The 18,350-nt window shown below is 42.9% G+C and overlaps 1 protein-coding gene across 1 annotated transcript in view; it reads right to left on the bottom strand.

The window, feature by feature from the left end:
* Positions 1-5,660, bottom strand: part of WDR37 (WD repeat domain 37) — a 75,000-nt gene extending 69,340 nt beyond the window's left edge. Inside the window, exons 1-5 of the mRNA XM_044295556.1 lie at positions 5,599-5,660; positions 5,457-5,520; positions 4,290-4,425; positions 2,609-2,680; positions 736-780 (exon numbers count right to left, since the gene is read on the bottom strand). Of these exons, the coding sequence (XP_044151491.1) occupies positions 736-780; positions 2,609-2,680; positions 4,290-4,425; positions 5,457-5,520; positions 5,599-5,660 (379 nt within the window). The remainder of the gene's footprint in view (positions 1-735; positions 781-2,608; positions 2,681-4,289; positions 4,426-5,456; positions 5,521-5,598) is intronic.
* Positions 5,661-18,350: the final 12,690 nt, after the last annotated feature.

Below are 18,350 nucleotides of genomic sequence, written 5' to 3'. Positions count from 1 at the left end.
GTGTAACTTATGTAATTTTTAATTGCTGCAGAAATACATAAAAAAGTGATTTGTTATTTTTATTATATTTTATGCAATCTATGCTTCACACGAAATAACCCAATAATTAAATTCTTCAGGTTACTACAGTCATGTGGATACCTAATATGTGCATTTTTTCAATTTAAAGTGTGCATAATACAGGAGAGTTTTTTTTTTTCACATTTTTGGGATCCCATTATTGGATTACTATTTTATAATTTTATTTCACATTTATAACGTATTGGCATACTCCTGTATGTTAATGCGTTAGGGTACACTAACAGCAGCCTTTTTCTTCCTAACAGCAGACTTACAGTGCAGACAACCCTGGGGTCTTTCATAGGTCCACAAGGATGACTGAAATGACTCGCCCAGTGACCCGATCGCAGGAAAGGTGGGGGTCCTCTGATTATGCCACTGTATGGACCACAGCATGATCAAATTGTTAAATGCCGAGACTGGATCAACCTCCGACCACAGTTGTGAAGCAACAGCCGGTTCTTAGAGCAGGAGCACATAACCCCCCACCTCAACTGCAGTGACACCAAAGGACGTTGCTGCAGACGAAGGACCTGCACTGCCCCCCGTCAAAAGACAGAGGGCGGCTGTTAAGGGGTTATGCTATAGTAAATTGAGGTGAAGGCAATAGGCCTGCTAACTACAATGGTAAACACATACAAACACAGTAATAAGGCATAACTCTTGGGCACTTGCCTGTTAATGCAATTTGATCTGTAGGATGAAATTTTATAGAGTTCACTGCAAAAAAAAAAAAAAAAAAGGAATTATTACGTAGGTGACTGCAATACATTGTATGCAAAACATTGTTGCACACTAAAGAGTATTAGAAATGTGCAAAGGAGAATTTTATCAAAGCCATGTTAGTCGCTTTGTGAGCAGCACAGGAATGGATGCCAGTAGTACCTGTCACTCAACATCTGTTAAAGTGTAACTAAACCTTTGGGTGAACTTTAATAAAACTTATTCTACATGTTAAAGAAATATTAGTAATGTATTGTATTTTAATATTTTTACTTTTCCTAGCAAAAAAGGCACCTGAAGTCCAGGTGCCTACTGTGATGCAGAATCCATACTCTTGTATACCAGTGTGTATGGGAGTATGGATTCCCCTGTGGCTGCCCTGTATAGGCTGGAGCACTGCTCCTCCTGCCTGTACCATGGCTACTCTTCTAAAGCCTGGCATGGATGGGCTATGTCAGGCTTTAGTAGAGCGGGCACAGGCAGAAGAGCAATGTGCTATGAAGCTCCTGCCCTGCGCTAATAGCCTGCAAACCACAGCGGAGGTGACGGCTTTAGGAGAGCAGCGCTGGTAGAGACAACAGCAGTAATGCTCTGTACTGCGCTCAGTGCGGCCGCAGGGGAATCGGTACTCCCATATACAGCAGTGTACAAGAGTACGGATTCTAAATCGTAGTAGTCAACTGAACTTCCGATGCCTATTTCACTAGGAAACATAAAAATAAAAAAAAAGTATATTAAAAAATGTATTTCCTTTACATGTAGAATAAGATTTCATAAAGTTTAGGTGCACTTTAAAGGGAACCTGTCATCAACGTTATGCTGCCCATACTAACATCAGAATAAAGTAGAGACAGGGGAGTTGATTTCAGCGGTCTGTCATTTAAAAGTTAAAAGTAAATTGTTGTCGAGAACGAACATCATAATCATTGCAGACCAGGCCTGGAAAAGAGTCCCGGCCAACGGAGAAGAGTCCTGGTTATTCATAAATTCCTGCCCACCTGCTGATGACTGACCGTCTTCTTCCTAGTTTTCTCCCTTTCTCTCTAGGAGAGAACTGCCAATCATCAGCAGGTGGGTGAGAAAGCAGGAGATTATGGATAACTGACTCTTCTCAAGTAGACTGGACTCTTTTCAAGGCCTGGGCTGCAATGATTATGACGTTTGTTCCCAGCAACCACTTACTTTTAGCTCATGAGTGACACACCGCTGACATCAGCATTTCTGTCACTATTTTATGCTGCCCTCAGTGAGATCACCATAAAGCTGATGACGGGTTCCCTTTAACTTTGAAGGACTGAGAAAGCTCATATCCAGCAGTCACAGGATTTTTTTGCTGACACTGTATGAGGGGTTTTATGTCTGGTACTGTAATTCACATCAGCTGCTGCAGAACCTCATATGAAGAACTAATATGTTTCACAGATTTTCGCTATGACCACCAGCTGTGCAGGGGATCTGCAGCATAGCTAAACTCCAGTGAATGGGGTCGGCAGCAGCGCAGGAAAAAGACTGAGGAGTTGGAGAGTCAGCGCCATGATTTCATCAGTCTCAGGGTTAGTGGGGGGTCCCAAAGGTTGGAACCCCCACTGATCACAGAGCGATGTCACATCCTCCGCTCTCAGGATCGGTGGGGTCCTAGAGATCGGGCCCCCACCAACCATAAAGTGATGGCATATCCTAGTAATATGCTAAACGATACACTTATTGTTGTGGAACTTAATATTCTTAGAATTTACAGTATACTGAACATTACTTCATAAGTGATACATAAAGTAGCCTTACTATAACACTGTACATCGGAGTACACCTGTATGTTCATATTTACCTGATCCAGCGTGGCCAACATACTTGGTAAGGCATTTTCCAGTCTCTATGCTCCACAGTAACGCCGTGTGATCTATAACACACCAAGTGAAGCGTTAACCACGTTAAAATGCATAAAATAAGAAAATGTCTCTATTCATACACTGTAAGTAGCATAACTTCACCCCAGACTGAAAGGATGGAGCAATTGTCCTTCACCCACTCACCAAATGTATGCACTGCAGCATACCGGGGCCTCGTGCACAAAATTAGAAGCAAAATTAAAATTTCTTATCTTTCCAAAATGGCTGTATTATCATCATTTCATCCCCTAGGATGGTTATCACAGACAGCGGTGCAGGTCCTCACTGGGGCTCAGTCTAAATTCCAAACTAACCTCAATATGCTTTTGGTGCATGGGAGGAAACCAGAGTACCTGGAAAAACACACCCGAAAACAGGGAGTATGTACAAAACTCTGTGCTGATGTCACACCATGGTCGGACGCAAACCGAGGACCCCAGTATTGTCGGCACCAGTGCTACAGAGTTTGAAAGCAGCAATGTTCAAGGAAGAAAAAAAAAAGAGGTCTAACTACTAAAAGGATTAGCATAGCTGCTTCCTTCCATGAGCAGCGCCACACCTCTTAATGGACTGTATCTGCTATTGCGGCAAAGCTCTATTGAAGTGAATAGGGCTGAGCTGTAATACCCTGCATAACCTGCGTGTGGCACTGTTCTGGGTTTTAGGACGTGGGATGAACAAAAATAAACGCAATTCTGGCACAGTTTTAATTAATTTGTCAAATAAAGTGACCGTTTTAGAGTTTGGGTTAATATATACAGGGAGATACGGATTATGCATACTTAAAAAAATAAACTATAAAATTATTAAAACCTTTATAACCTCTTAGAGCAATATGGGTAACATGTAGGTTACAGAAACACAGGGAAGGCATGGTGTGTACTCAAGGGCTGAGCCAGCTCCGTATGCGGCATGTGTCGGCTGTGTAATACCCACGGTGACCAGGATTGGAGCCTCCGATCCTAGTTATTTAACCCCTCAGATGCCATAGTCAATAGTGACCACAGCATCTAAGCAGTTAGACAACCACAAAAAATAAGAAAAAAAGAAAAGAATCGATGGCTCCTGGGAGACCGGGAAGAAAAAAAATTAAACCTGTCCTGGCCTTCTGGGCTCATGCACATGACCGTATGTATTTTGCTGTCCGCAAAAAAATACGGATGACTTCTGTGTGCATTCTGTATTTTTCGGAACAGAACAGCTGGCCCCTAATAGAACAGTCCTATCCTTGTCCATAATGCGGACAATAATAGGACGTTCCATTTTTTTTTTACGGAACGGAAATCCGAAAGCTGAATGCACAAGGAGTAACTTCAGTTTTTTTGCGGACCTATTGAAATGAATGGTTCCGCATACAGTCCGCAAAAAAACCTGAATAGATACAGAAAGAAAATAAGTGTGTGCATGAGCCCTAAGGTGTTAATTGAGAAAATGTTTTTGCTTTTTATACATTTTTAAACGTTTAATTTCACTTTTTTTCCCCCAATTAGGGACCATTTAATAATCTATCACTGGTGTAATATACTGCAATATGTCTATATTGCAGCATATTATGCCTGCCTTGTACTAGGCCCTGCCTAATAGAGCTTGAAGGAGTTCAAGACCGCACTTTGAGATTACCTGCAGATGCAGTCCCCAGAACCACTGGCTGCGTCCGTGTAACACTGACATCCCACAGTCCGTCTCTGTGGCCAACATATTCTTTCACCAACTGGCAGATCGCACGAGAGGTTGTGGTCTTGAAGCTGGAGACGATCTAAAACAAATGAAAAACTGATTATTCTCCTTCAGTAAGGGAAAAGACTGGCTGCACATCCCTGGAAAGCAATCTATTAGTGAACACGGGTGCGCAGCAGATCCCTCAAGCTGTTTGGAGAATACACAGTCAGCATGAACTGTAGCCTAGAGTGTCAGCTGAATGGTTATTCTGTTTCTTTAGTTGCAGTGCCTGCTTGGATAGTAGTAACTGTACGCCTAAAGCTACATGCACACGACTGTGTTTTGCGCCCGCAAAAAAAAAAAAAAAGGGGTGACATCCGTAAGACATCAGTCTATACGTGTCCAAATTATTTTTATATATATATATATATATATATATATATATATATATATATATATATATATATATATATATATATATTTTTTTTTATTATTTATTTATTTTTTGTTTTTTTGCGGGGCTACAGAACGGACATATGGATGCGTATAGCTGTCTGAATATTTTACGGACTAATTGAAATGAATGGGTCTGCATCATATCCGCAAAAAAATAAAAAAACTGAACGGACACGGAAACCAAATACGTTTGTGTGCATGAGGCCTACGGTTGTGTGATTTCAGTCCTTCTATCCAGTAAAAAAAAAAAAAAAAAAAAAAAAGGAGATAATTTTTATTTATAGCTCTCCACGTCTATTCTTTCCTGTGCAGACTCTATAACTTCCTGTTTGTCTGCTGTCAGACCACCAGTCAGACCAGGGAGCAGTAAGGTGACTGTGCAGCAGTGCTGTAAAATGAGATTACTTTACGCTCCCGTTGAGAACTTTTATCTGCTACAGAAATACAAGATTTTTTCATTAACAAATGTGCTTATTTTTTGCTACGCTGATGTTTGGGTGTAGTAGCAGTCATATTAGTGACACACACCGCCTTGAAAGAGTTGTACAGCATCATAAAATCTCCAGGAAATAGGTCAGTAAGTAATCTTCCTCCCAAGAGTCACTTTGTCTGGATCCAAATCTCCATTAAAAGGAATTTGTCATCAAATCCATCCTATTAAAACCAGCTTACATGCCTGATGAGCCCTTGCCAGCTGAATCTGCTGTTCTCACTCGCATGTGGCTCCGTGGCGTTACTGCAGAGAAAACAGATTTTTAATCATATGTAAATTAGTCCCTAGGTGCAAGGAGGGAACTGCCATTGCACCACTCACTCTCTACATGCCACACCCCCAACCTCTTTAACAGGAACAGAAGTGTAGACTTGTTCATTCATGTCCCTGAAGTCTTGTGGCAGTGCGATCGCCACCGTTTTCGAAGCAAGCGCAGTACAGAGATGAAGCTCGCCAGGTGGCCGGCGAGCTTCATCCCTTGTACTGGTGGGGGTGCAACATGTAGCGAGCGAGAGGTGCAACGGCAAGGCCCTAGATACACTCAGGGAAAAATGTTTTCTCTGCAATAAGGCCACGGAGCGACATGGGAGCAAGAACATTAGATTCAGCTGGCAAGAGCTTTTCGGATATGTAAGCTGGTTTTATTAGGATGGATTTGATGACAGATTCCCTTTAAGGCCATATATCCATGAGAACGTTTAACTTAAAAGGGAGTCTGTCAGCAGTTTTGACCATGCTGAACTGCTGACAGCACTAAAGAAGGGCTGGGGAGGGCAGCAAAAAAACATATATTTTATTTTTTTAGAGCTTTTTATTATGAAGTGCAAGTGTGAAAATTATTTTTTGTTACCCCAACTGTGCAAAAATATAAAATATTGGATATCCAATCCAAAATTTGTGTATGTGATATTTGGAGCTAGAAACATATCAGGAGGAGACACCAGGATTTTAATAAAGAAAATAAAAAAAGATTTCCAGTCTTCATAATGATTGATTACAGGAACAATAAAGTTCATAAGTATAGTTGTCCTTGTCCATGTCAGTGTCCATCCTGTTGGCAATATGTTGGACATCAGAGCTTCCTTCTCAGGCCTCTGCGTCAATGCCTTGTCATCTTCGATGACCACAAACCCCCCACAAGTCTGTCCATCTCAGTCAAATATAGCATAGATATAGGCGTATCTTAGATATGTAAGTGCTACTGTCTCTTCATATATGATAAACTACAAAGACCTTGACGTACCCAAACATTACTTCTATCCTCTTTGACATAATGCATGGGGTTCAGGTCACCACTGTGGCCAGTCACTGGCTGCAGTGGCCACATGATTTGTGTCAAACTGGATCTTGACGTAGGAAGACCAGAGTTCTGCAGCAGGCAGGGAGCTGGAACCCAGCGGCAGGCGGCAGGTAAGTACACTTCCCTCCGCAGGTTTGGCCACGTTGCAGGGTCTGCTTAAAAGACTCCTGGAGTGAACAACCCCTTCAACTCTTTACATTTAATGACAATTAATATTATACCAAATCTTATTTAATAGACTCTGCTCCTGCAAGTGCCCAGGGAGTAAAGCTTCACTGTGACGTGCTCTCTGTAGTGAGCTGCTTCAGTGCTCCTTCCCTTCGCTTTGAGTGGCAGATATAGCATCCAACCAGGAGCCCACTACAGAGGTCACCGGGGCTGTGAAGCTCTGCCTACAGGGTACTTGCAGGAGCAGAACCTGGCAGAATAAAAATTCATATTAAAACTAGGGCTGCACGATATGGGAATGTAGTTAGGGTACTTTCACACTAGCGTTTTTCTTTTCCAGCATAGAGTTCCATCACAGGGGCTCTATACCGGAAAATAACTGATCAGTTTTATCCCCATGCATTCTGAATGGAGAGTAATCCGTTCAGGATGCATCAGGATGTCTTCAGTTCAGTCGTTTTGACTGATCAGGCAAAAGATAAAACCGTAGCATGCTACAGTTGTATCTCCGGCGAAAAAAACTGAAGACTTGCTTGAATGCCGGATCCGGCATTTTTTCCCATAGGAATGTATTAGTGCCGGAATATGCAGCTGTCAGTGACTGACGGATCAGCAGTTTCTGATAAAAACGAACTTTAATAATATGTAAATTAGGTCTCTACTTGCTGGAAGCCGCCGCAAAAAAAAACGTCTTGTTGATTGATAGGGCCAGCCGCGATCTCCTCCTCTGGCCGGCCCTGTCAGCATTTTAAAAATCGCGCGCCTGTGTTCATTTGGGGCAGGCGCTCTGAGATGAGGAGGCTCGCCTCCTCAGCACTCCCGCGCCGATGGCATCACCGAAAGAGAAGACGTCATCGGCGCAGGCGCACTGAGGGAGTGCTGAGGAGGCGAGCCTCCTTATCTCAGAGCGCCTGCGCCGAATGAACACAGGCGCGCGATTTTTGAAATGCTGACAGGGCCGGCCGGAGGAGGAGATCGCGGCTGGCCCTGTCAATCAACACGACGAGGGGGTGTTTTTTTTGCAGAGGCTACCAGCAAGTAGACGCCCTACTTGCTGGTGGAGACCTAATTTACATATTATAAAAGTTCGTTTTTATCAGAAACTGCTGAAGGAAAGTAAGTAACACCATTATATTTTCATATATCGCAGTATAACAAATTTAACTAGCCCCCCCCCCCCCCCCCCCAAAAATATGACTTTAGTGGGGTGACAGAAGCCCTTTAAAGACTCTTGCTCCTGCACCCGCCCGATCAGTGGCACAGATCCACCAGTGCCGTACGTGTACGGCGGAGTTCCTTAAGGGGTTAAGGAGATCTGTCAAACTGTTCTGGCACAGAGTAGCCTGCAGGATTTTGCAGGATCTGGGGTTGGCAGATCCTGTACTTCACCGCCGGATCCCCATTGACTGCAATGAGGTACGAACTCGCTATAAAACACCCTACGCCCCAAGAAGTACAGGAGCTTCTTTGGGGTGTATTGTCGCGTGTAATGTGGCAGTTTTCATTGGATGCCTCTGTGGTTAATCACAGAAACGCGCGTACTACGCGCGTTTCCAAAATACAAAAACGCCTGTAAAAAGCGCTTATCGAATACGCTCAGGTGTGAACCCAGCCTAAGGCAGCTCTCATATGTGGCTGAATTTTCTGTCAGAAAATCTGCAACATCAGGATTTCCCCCATGTTATCCTCTAGGGCTGAACATCTCTATCTATCCCTGCATTGTGGATTTTACATTCCGCAGCATCAATCATGTGTTGTGGATTTCCTGTATGAGATTCTCTCCAATTCAATGGGAAATGGATTGTGCAGTGGAAAAATCTGCGCAAATTCAGTTGCAGAGTTTTCTGTAGCGTTTTCCACTGCAGACTCGGTTTCACATTGAGTTAAAAGGAGAGTTTCTCATACAGGAAATCTCCACCATAAGGCCATATGCACACGACCGTTGTGTGTTTTGCTGTCCGCAAATTGCAGAACGCACACGGATGCCATCGACGCCAACGTTTACTGCTCAACCAAATACACAAAACAATACAGTAAAAGGAAACCCCTCACGTAAAACATAGGGTGAGAACAGCGATTACAGGATGGAACCACCCCTAAGACTACCTACCTAACCACCATTAATGTGGAGGCCAAGTGATCTGAACTCCCAAATACAGGTTACTTACCATTCAGAAATGAACCCTGGGTTACAATAAGCTTGGTCATGCCTCTCGGTGAAATATTACTGCCGCTTCCCTCACTATGAGCTGCCAATTCTTCTTTTACGATACACTACCCAGTATGGCTTACACAGAGGCTTCTTGAATCGGCAATACCAAGTAGAGGAAGGATATACAAAAAAATTAGGAGAAGCAGAATAACCTTAAAGAGGATATAGGAGATAAGAAAAAAGGGGTCTGCTTTTGGGTTTCCAATAACAGTGCCACCCTTGCTCCTGGGCTGGATCTGGTACTGCAACTCAAGCCTATTCAAAATAAGGTTTTAAGCATTATGCCGAATCTTTAACAGAAACGGATATACTTTTGTTAAGCTACTTTCCCATCAGCGTTTTGGCATTCTGGTTTTGAACTCCAGCAGAGGATCTCAAAATTGGGCCAAAGAGTCTGATCAACGTTTTTTACGTATTGCACACAGACCTATTTATTTCAATGGATCCGCAAAAAAAAACAAAAAAAAAAAAAAATGGGGACAGCATGGGGATGTCATTTGTGTGCCATCAGCATCCACATGTCCATCCCGTATATTATAGAACACATCCTACTCCTAAGGCCTAGTTTACATATTAAGAAAAAGTATCATAACTCGGGAACGGAGTCTCAGATCAACAAAAGAGAAACAGCGTTTTAATCCGGTGAACCATAGCTGTGTCTATGTAAATAATTGGATAGGGAGTCCCTTTTTATTGGAGCAACAGAGGTAATATTTTACATCTCTTTCTAAATCACGTCTAACAGATTATTTGCATGACACCGTGCATAGATTTCCTCACTAGCAGATTCACCCATGCTCCATGTCTTTGTGAGGCAGGGTGAAAAAAAACAAACAGACTTTAACTTGCATTTCCCATACATTACCATACATAACACTTCTCAGAACTGGCACTGCATTCAATTAAAGGCGTTCTAAACCCTTGGTGTTTCAAGGTTCTTTAGAAACATTCAAATTGTGAACAGGCTTAGAATTTAAAGGGAACCCGTCACCGGAATTTTGTGTATAGAGCTGAGGACATGGGTTGCTAGATGGTCGCTAGCACATCCGCAATATCCAGTCCCCATAGCTCTGTGTGCTTTTATTGTGTAAAAAAAAAACGATTTGATACATATGCAAATGACCCCGAGATGAGTCAGGGACATGACACATATCAGGCTAATTTGCATATGTATCAAAAAGTTTTTTTACACAATAAAAAGCACACAGAGCTATGGGGACTGGGTATTGCGGATGTGCTAGCGGCCATCTAGCAACCCATGTCCTCAGCTCTATACCCAAAATCCTGGTGACAGGTTCCCTTTAAAGGGGTTCTCCGGCCATGTAAGTGCAGCTGAACAGGACAAAAAAGGAGCACATCCGGTTGGGGTGTCAGAGCAAGAACTTGAAGCCAGTTGGGAATCGCAAAGCTAGGGAAGGGTAATTACTGCTGAAAGTGTATTCTCTCCACCCTCCATGCACAGGAACGCGTGTTGGCCGGGCTGTGTGAAGCAGACCACAAATTGCATGGGCACTGACCCATTCACTTGAATGCATGCATGCACTATTTTTTTGCAGTGCAGAGGTACGGACAGAAAACCCACGGAAGCACTCCGTAGTGCCTCACTGCATCTCCCAGATTGCGGACCCATTCAAGTAAATGGGTCCGCATCCGTAATGCGAGGTGCACAGGCCGGTGCCCGTGTTATGCGGACCCGCTGTTGGCCGTGCGCATGAGAAAAGCCCAGTTTATTAAAATGAGCAGCAGATTCCCTGTTGCCCGGCCACCTGTTGGTCGGGGCTTAGTCCCATTTCACCTTAGTAAAGGAAAGATGAGACAATCCCTTTAATTCAAGGCCTGTAGGGTGGCACACAGGGTCCCTTTGTGCCCATATAATAGACAGTATACCATCGTATGATGCTCCTATGAGGACTCATATCTTACCTCTGCTAAACAGCACCTGATAACTGTCCATTTTTGTTCACAGTCCATATGAATTTATGAGAACAGTCCTCTGTGCACCTCCAAACAGGGGTACAGCATGAGCCCACAGATATCTATGGACAGTGCAGTATGGATTCGTGATAATAGTCATGCACATGGGCACCAACTCTCATCACATCACCTCAAATGTAATATTCTTTAAGGGCTGTAGGAACGTTCTGTGATCTGCCTGTGTAAAAGTGCCTCAAATTAACCAATCACTTGTTCATCGGGCAATGGCATTTTTTGGGCATGCTAAAAAATAGTTTACTGGCGGCATATTGTGCACTCAAATAATGATTCTGTATGGGGAAGAGCAATGGCATGAACTATCACTCTTCCCCATACTGTGGAGGAGATCCCTGCATGTAAATACAGCGGTCTCCTCCACTGACCAGCAAGCGACTTACGAGAAAGAACGCTTCCTTACGGGCAATCATAATGCTCACCTGTAATAAAGCGCTTACTCCTCAAGAGGTATTTTCTCCTATGATCATGGTCAACCTCTGATCAGGGTTTTATTTTTTTATTACTATTACTTTATTATTTGTTAAATTCAAAATTAATAATGTTAAAGGGAGTCTGTCACCACTATATGACCATATACAGCGCTTACATGGCACACTTATACATTCGGGGCTGGCGCATGCGCAGTAGTTCAATCGATGCAGTGTCCACAATGGGCTTCGCAGTGTCCATGTCCCAGCCCAGGAAAGCAGTGCGCAGGATCTCGGCCAGGCCTAGGGATGACACAAGGGAATAGGAAGGCCGGGCAAAGGAAGAGGCTGGGGAGGAGTAACTATGAAAGAAGGCAGAGCAGCCTGGGCTCCTACACCCTAAATGCCGCCTCCTGCGAGTGCTCATTTGCATATTAATTAAATGTTGTTTTTCCTGCTTCTGCAAGTCTAAAAAAAATAACAAAAAGTACCAATACATTCATGTATAGGTGTGCTACAGGACAATGTAAGCGCTGTATATGGCCATATAGTGGTGACAGACTCCCTTTAACACTTCCAGGACATTAATATTGATGACCTATCCATAGGATAGGTAACCTGAATCAGTCGGCACTGTGAATGAAGTTGGCAGTGCATGCGTCCTAGGGTTGGCGTCCCATATAATCGTAATCGAGAGAGGACCGGCACTCACGCTTGATATCTAGGAAAATATTTCTTTATTGCCACATATCTGATCAGATATGTGGCAATAAAGAAATATTTTGCAAGATATCAAGCGTGAGTGCCGGTCCTTCTCGATTACCATCCATAGGATAGGTCAGCAATTTCAGATTGTGGGCTCAGACTCACCGGTACGGGACTGAGCTGCAGTAACCAGGAACAGGCACTATAAAGGGAAAGGAACTGCGCCCACAAATAGCTGATCAGCGGGGGAAGCGCCACTAGATGCTGCATTAGGGTGCTATTATGGCCTAGGTGCGTACATTGCTCAGTAGTGCATAACCACAGGACACACCTCGGACCACAGCATCATTCACACGTCCATGTCTGTGATCACATCCATGATAAGAGGGTCAGCGGTTCATCCGTGAAACATCTGTTTGGTCGGTGTGTCCGTTTTTTTGTTCTCCAGACTATCTTCTACCATTACTCCATGAAAAAAAATGACCAAACGTGGATGGCATCCATGTTGTGCCCATTGTTTTCACAGACCCATAGAGTATAATGTGTGTGAGGGATCCAAAATCACAGACAAATATAAGGCACGTTTCCGTGAAAAACCACTGATGTGTGAATACACACATTAAAGTCAAAGGGTACATGTGCTGTCGGAAGGCAGCTGTCCTAGAGAGAAGGATCTATTTGGTCTGGTATAGACGACATACTAGAAGTGGTCACCCATCTCCGATACAGGACACCTATTTAGTATACCCCTTTAACCCTTACCTTCCTGCTGTCAAAGTTTTGGTTTGTGTTTCTGCAGCCAGGAATTCGTGTTTGTATATACCATGTCCAGTGAGTGACCTTGAATATGACAGCTGGAACATCGGAAGAGCAGGTTGTAGAGAAGAGGACATGTGTAGCGGGCAGATGTCTCTCTTGAGGGTGTCCATGACCGCCGAATGTCCCTTTAGTACAAATGTTTCAGGTAATAACACTATATATAGCAGGGCAAGCATATCTCAGGATGTCCTTCAACCTTACAAGAGTCACTGGCTTGTTTTTTAACCAATTGGTTTACTGAATGATTTAAAACTAACATTTCTTCATTCTCCAAAGAGACAGAAAAAAAAGCTCCGTTCACAACTGGCCACCGTTCAAAACAGTGGGCACAGACCATTGCTTTATAATAGTGCCAGAGGGGTCCTGTCGCAGTGACCATCATTTTTACGGTAATGACAGTGCTGTACTTTGAACTGTTCTAGCTTTTAAATGCGAAGGGACTTCCACAGTTTTATGGTCACTCCTACAATAGGTTTCTCCAGTATTGAAAGGGGTTATTCAGGAATTTATAGTGATGACCTATCCTCTGAAAGGGTTATCAATATCAGACCGGCGGAGGTCCGACGCCCAGGACCCCCGCCAGTCAGCAGCTAGAAGAGGCCGACGCTCCAAGAGAGCAGAGGCCTCTTCCTAGGCCATGTGACCAACGTACGCCTGAATGAGGCTGAGGTGCAATACTAAGCCCAGCCACTAAACGATCTATGGCGCTGTCCTTGGAAAGCTGCCGGGAGCCTTCATCGCTCACCAGAGCTCCTGTGAGCATGGCGGCTCCCTGAAACAGCTCATCAGCGAACGGGCCAGGACTCAGACCCTCGCTGATGTGATAATAATGACCTATCCTGAGGATAAGTCATCATTATCAATTCCTGGATAACACCTTTAACAATCTTTATAACAGGCATGTCCAAACTGCGGCCCTCCAGCTGTTGCAAAACTACAACTCCCAGCATGCCCTAATAGCTGTAAGCTATCCAGGCATGCTGGGAGTTGTAGTTTTGGAACAGCTGGAGGGCCGCAGTTTGGACATGCCTGCTTTATAAGCTTGGAGGTTTTCTGGGCTCTAGATATTGATTAGTGAGGATCTGACGGCCCCATCAATCAGCTGGAAAAACAAACAAAACAAAAACAACGGGTGGAGCCATTAGTAGAGGGCTCTGGAAACCGTGTAGAGGCCATGCCAACCCTGCATCTCCCATTCTCTTGAATACTGCAGTAACCCTGCACAGCTCACAGATCTCTGTCTCCATCTCCAACAACTGTTATTCTCTGACACCAGGAAGCTGCTGAGAAGAGACGATCGATGGGTTGGTTTGTGTGCGGGTGGGCCGAATGTGGGTCCCCCCCCCCCATCTACCACAAGTGAGCTCCTGAAATCTCTTCCCTTCTAGATATTCCACCATCAACTGTGAGTGGTCTTACTGCAAAGTGGAAGCGTTTAAGGCCCCAATACACGTTATACTATTGTTAGCTGAACTGGATGATGATCTAATCTGTGTGGGGGGGATTACTGGCTCTCCCACTACAGATGATGTTGAGGGGCAAGGAATCAGGCAGGTCATGTGTATGGCGGAGTCAGGAGGAAGAGCCGCTAGCGGAACAAAATGTTCAGCCAACAGCTATCCAAGGTGTAAGGGCGCCTATAGGAATTCAGTGAGCAACAGCAAATGTGCAGCCACCCAAAAAAAACATGTTCTTCAGGAAATATGTGAAGAGGTCACCTAAGCATCTACGGCTTTTAATTCAAAGGACATCTTCAAGGGTCTGTTGGATGACAGGTAAGCCATGGAAATCTGAACAGTTATCGTATTTAAAGGGTCAATTATTACAACAATTAGTGACGCCCAAGACCTTCAAAAACAAAAAATGAAGACTTAAATTTTAAAGAGATTGAAGACACTGCAGGAAAGGACATGTTCAAAGCACAAACCAGAGCAAAGCTGTTACATTAGAAATGGGTTAATTTACACGTCATTCACTCACTGCATTCCTACAGTTAGTAAGTGAACCAGCAAACTCTGAAAAAAGGGTTAAAACAAAAGTGCCAATGCCTTCCCTGGTAGACTGTAGGACGAGCTCAAGTAGAGGGTATATATGGCTATCATACCTTTCAACTGCACAATAAAATACCCTGTGTGGTGGACTCTGGTTGCAATGTTTCCGGAAATTGTATGCCCTGCGTCACTAGTCAGACACTGAGGTTATAAAACAAAGGTTTCCGGAAATGTGATCTCCAACTAATACTTTCCTGGGCCGAATATGTAGAAAAATTAGTGGATGGAAACAGCGAATACTTTTTTATTTTTAGTATGTGAATATTTTTATTATTATTAACTACTAAGATTATCTACGTGTTCTAATAACAGAGCAGGGCACAGACAAGACATGTTCCCTTCAGCAGGTCACAGACTATCTACAGGAGTCTGTACTCTGAGAACTATTGGTTGAACAGAACTCAAGGTAACTGTAGGGAATCAAATCCCTGCTGAATGTTTAGGCACAAAATCAATTTATAACCTATAGTATAAATTTTTATGGTTTCTGTAGCTGCCTAATATTGTACTTAAGGTCCCTGGGTACGTAGATATCTAACCACACTCCAAAAACCTTCTGCTAGATTAATTTGGAATTCAGCTTGTGAGCCGCAATGAGGACAGGTACCTACATGAATAATATGAGTAGTAACAACCTTCATACAGCACCGAGGAATATCCTGACGCTACAAAAATGAATAAACTTCGAAAAATATACATACATATAATATACGTATTTTGACAAGTCTTTAAAGGCTATGTACACCTTTAGAGGCAATTTTTGTTGACGATTGCATTTTGCTCAATTTTCGCAAAAAAAATAATCATATTTTCAATTGGTCTTTATTAAAAATATGGAATCCTTTTTTCTGTACAGAGGTGACATGCTATAGTTGCAGCCTCTGGATTTTCTGTCTTTCCCATCATCTGGGGAGCAGACAAGCCCCTTATCTCTGCTCTCTGACCTTATAAACACTCATTATAGCTCAGTTCTTACTGATAAGAATGTGGCTTAAATAAGTGTTTATGACCTCTTAGTAGTTTAGAGATCAGGTTTATTAGATGACCTTCACAAAGTGAAAGTATCAGTCACACAGTTAGGGTACTTTCACACTTGCGGCAGGACGGATCCGGCAGGCTGGTCTCCCTGTCTGATCCGTCCTTCCGCTGTTTCGCCGCTCCGTCCCCATTGACTATAATGGGGACCGGGGCGGCGCTCCGGCGCAGTACGGCAGTTCGCGGTCAGAGACCGCCGGACTAAAAAGTTGGACATACAGGACTTTTAGTCCAGCGGCCTTTCGCCGTGCACTGCCGTACTGCGCCGGAGCGCCGCCCCCGTCCCCATTATAGTCAATGGGGACGGAGCGGCGGTCCGGCGAAACAGCGGAAGGACGGATCAGACAGGGAGACCAGCCTGCCGGATCCGTCCTGCCGCAAGTGTGAAAGTACCCTAACTGTGTGACTGATACTTTCACTTTGTGAAGGTCATCTAATAAACCTGATCTCTAAACTACTAAGAGGTCATAAACACTTATTTAAGCCACATTCTTATCAGTAAGAACTGAGCTATAATGAGTGTTTATAAGGTCAGAGAGCAGAGATAAGGGGCTTGTCTGCTTCCCAGATGACGGAAAAGACAGAAAATCCAGAGGCTGCAACTATAGCATGTCACCTCTGTACAGAAAAAAGGATTCCATATTTTTAATGAAGACCAATTGAAAAAAAGATTTTTAGCTCACAATAATAACAATACAAAATAAAAATTGCCCCCGAAGGTGTACATAGCCTTTAAGAGGTTAAAGAGTGGTGAGTAACACACACACACACATATACATATACACACACATATACATTTAATATAACGATTTAAATGGAAATTGTCACAATGAACTGTGTGTTGTTGTGCTCTGAAGACGGCAAAGTATAGACCAGGATAGCCTGAGCATATATACAGTGTGTGTGTGTGTGTGTGTGTGTGTGTGTATTTTACTGTGCAAAAGTTTTAGGCGAGTATTGAAAAATGCTGAAAAGTATTAATGCTTTCAAAAAAATAGAAGCATTAATAGCTTCTAGCATTAGTAGTTTATTTTTTATTTTTTTCCCAATTAAGACTAAACGCAAATTAAATGAAGATAGGCAGCACTGTGGTCCTGGGTTTGCATCGACCAAGGGCAACATCTACATGGAGTTTGTATGTTCTCTCCATGTTTGCATGGGTTTCCTCCGGGAACTTAGACTATGAGCTGTACAGGGAACAGCAAGTAATGATGATGTCTGTAATAGCCCAATACCCCATAATGACAAAGTGAAAACAGAATGTTAGAAATCTGTGCTAATTTATTGAAAAGGAAAAACCTAAATCTTGCATTGACATAAGTATTCAGACCATTTACTCAGGACTTGGTTGAAGCACCTTTGGCAGTGATTACAGTCTCCAGTCTTCTTGGGTAAGATGCCACAAGGTTTGCACACCTGGATTTGGGGATTTTCTGCCATTCTTCTCTGCAGATTCTCTCAAGCTCTGTCAGACTGGGTGGGGACCGTCGGTGGACAACCATTTTCAAGTCTCTCCAGAGGTGTTTGATTGGGTTCAAGTCAAGGCTCTGGCTGGGCCCCTCAAGGACATTACAGAGTTGTCTCTCCTGGGTTGTCTTGAATACCTAATCTGAGAAGTGAGGAACCGCACTCTGTTCAAATCTTGATACCGGTGCCAATCAAGGGCTTATTAGGCCGTATCCAGGTAATGAAATATTGAGGCACTCAGTCTGGAAGTTATGCAAATTAAGTGAATTTTATTCTCTCTTTTTTTCTATGCCATCCATAGGCCCGTTATATGTTAAAGAATAACAGATTATTTTCTGACCAGACGTTTCGGTCACGGTGGACCTTCATCAGTGGTCAATTTATTTATTTATTTATTTATTTATTTATTTTATTTATTATATATATATATATATATATATATATATATATATATATATATATATATATATATATATATATATATATATATATATATATATAGTACTTTTTACATGGATGGCAGAGTATGAAATTACATAGATATAACATGATAAAAATGAGACAATAAATAATGTACAAGTAATATTTGATAGGGTTATAGCAGCAGAGTAGATAGGGGCCCAGAGGTTATTAGAGACATATATAGAGGAAAAATATATATATGAAATACATATATAAATTCGTATTTACGAACATGATTATATGGGTATATGCAAGGAAAACATGATTCTATCAGGATTCCATGAAAAGCATAGTTTAGAATGTGGTTGCGTCGTCTATGTCCACTACACATGACGTCAACGTAGAATATGGCTATGTTAGCGGGGGTTTGCTTGTTAAAATTGCGTACATCGGACTCCATGGGTACTTGTGTAGTTGGCATAGACGATTAACCACATGCTAACAGTATTAAAGCT

This window comes from Bufo gargarizans, chromosome 5 (genome assembly GCF_014858855.1).
Source record: "Bufo gargarizans isolate SCDJY-AF-19 chromosome 5, ASM1485885v1, whole genome shotgun sequence".
NCBI lineage: Eukaryota > Metazoa > Chordata > Amphibia > Anura > Bufonidae > Bufo > Bufo gargarizans.
Note: the sequence above shows the minus strand (reverse complement) of the source record. Positions and strands in the feature narration are given on the sequence as shown.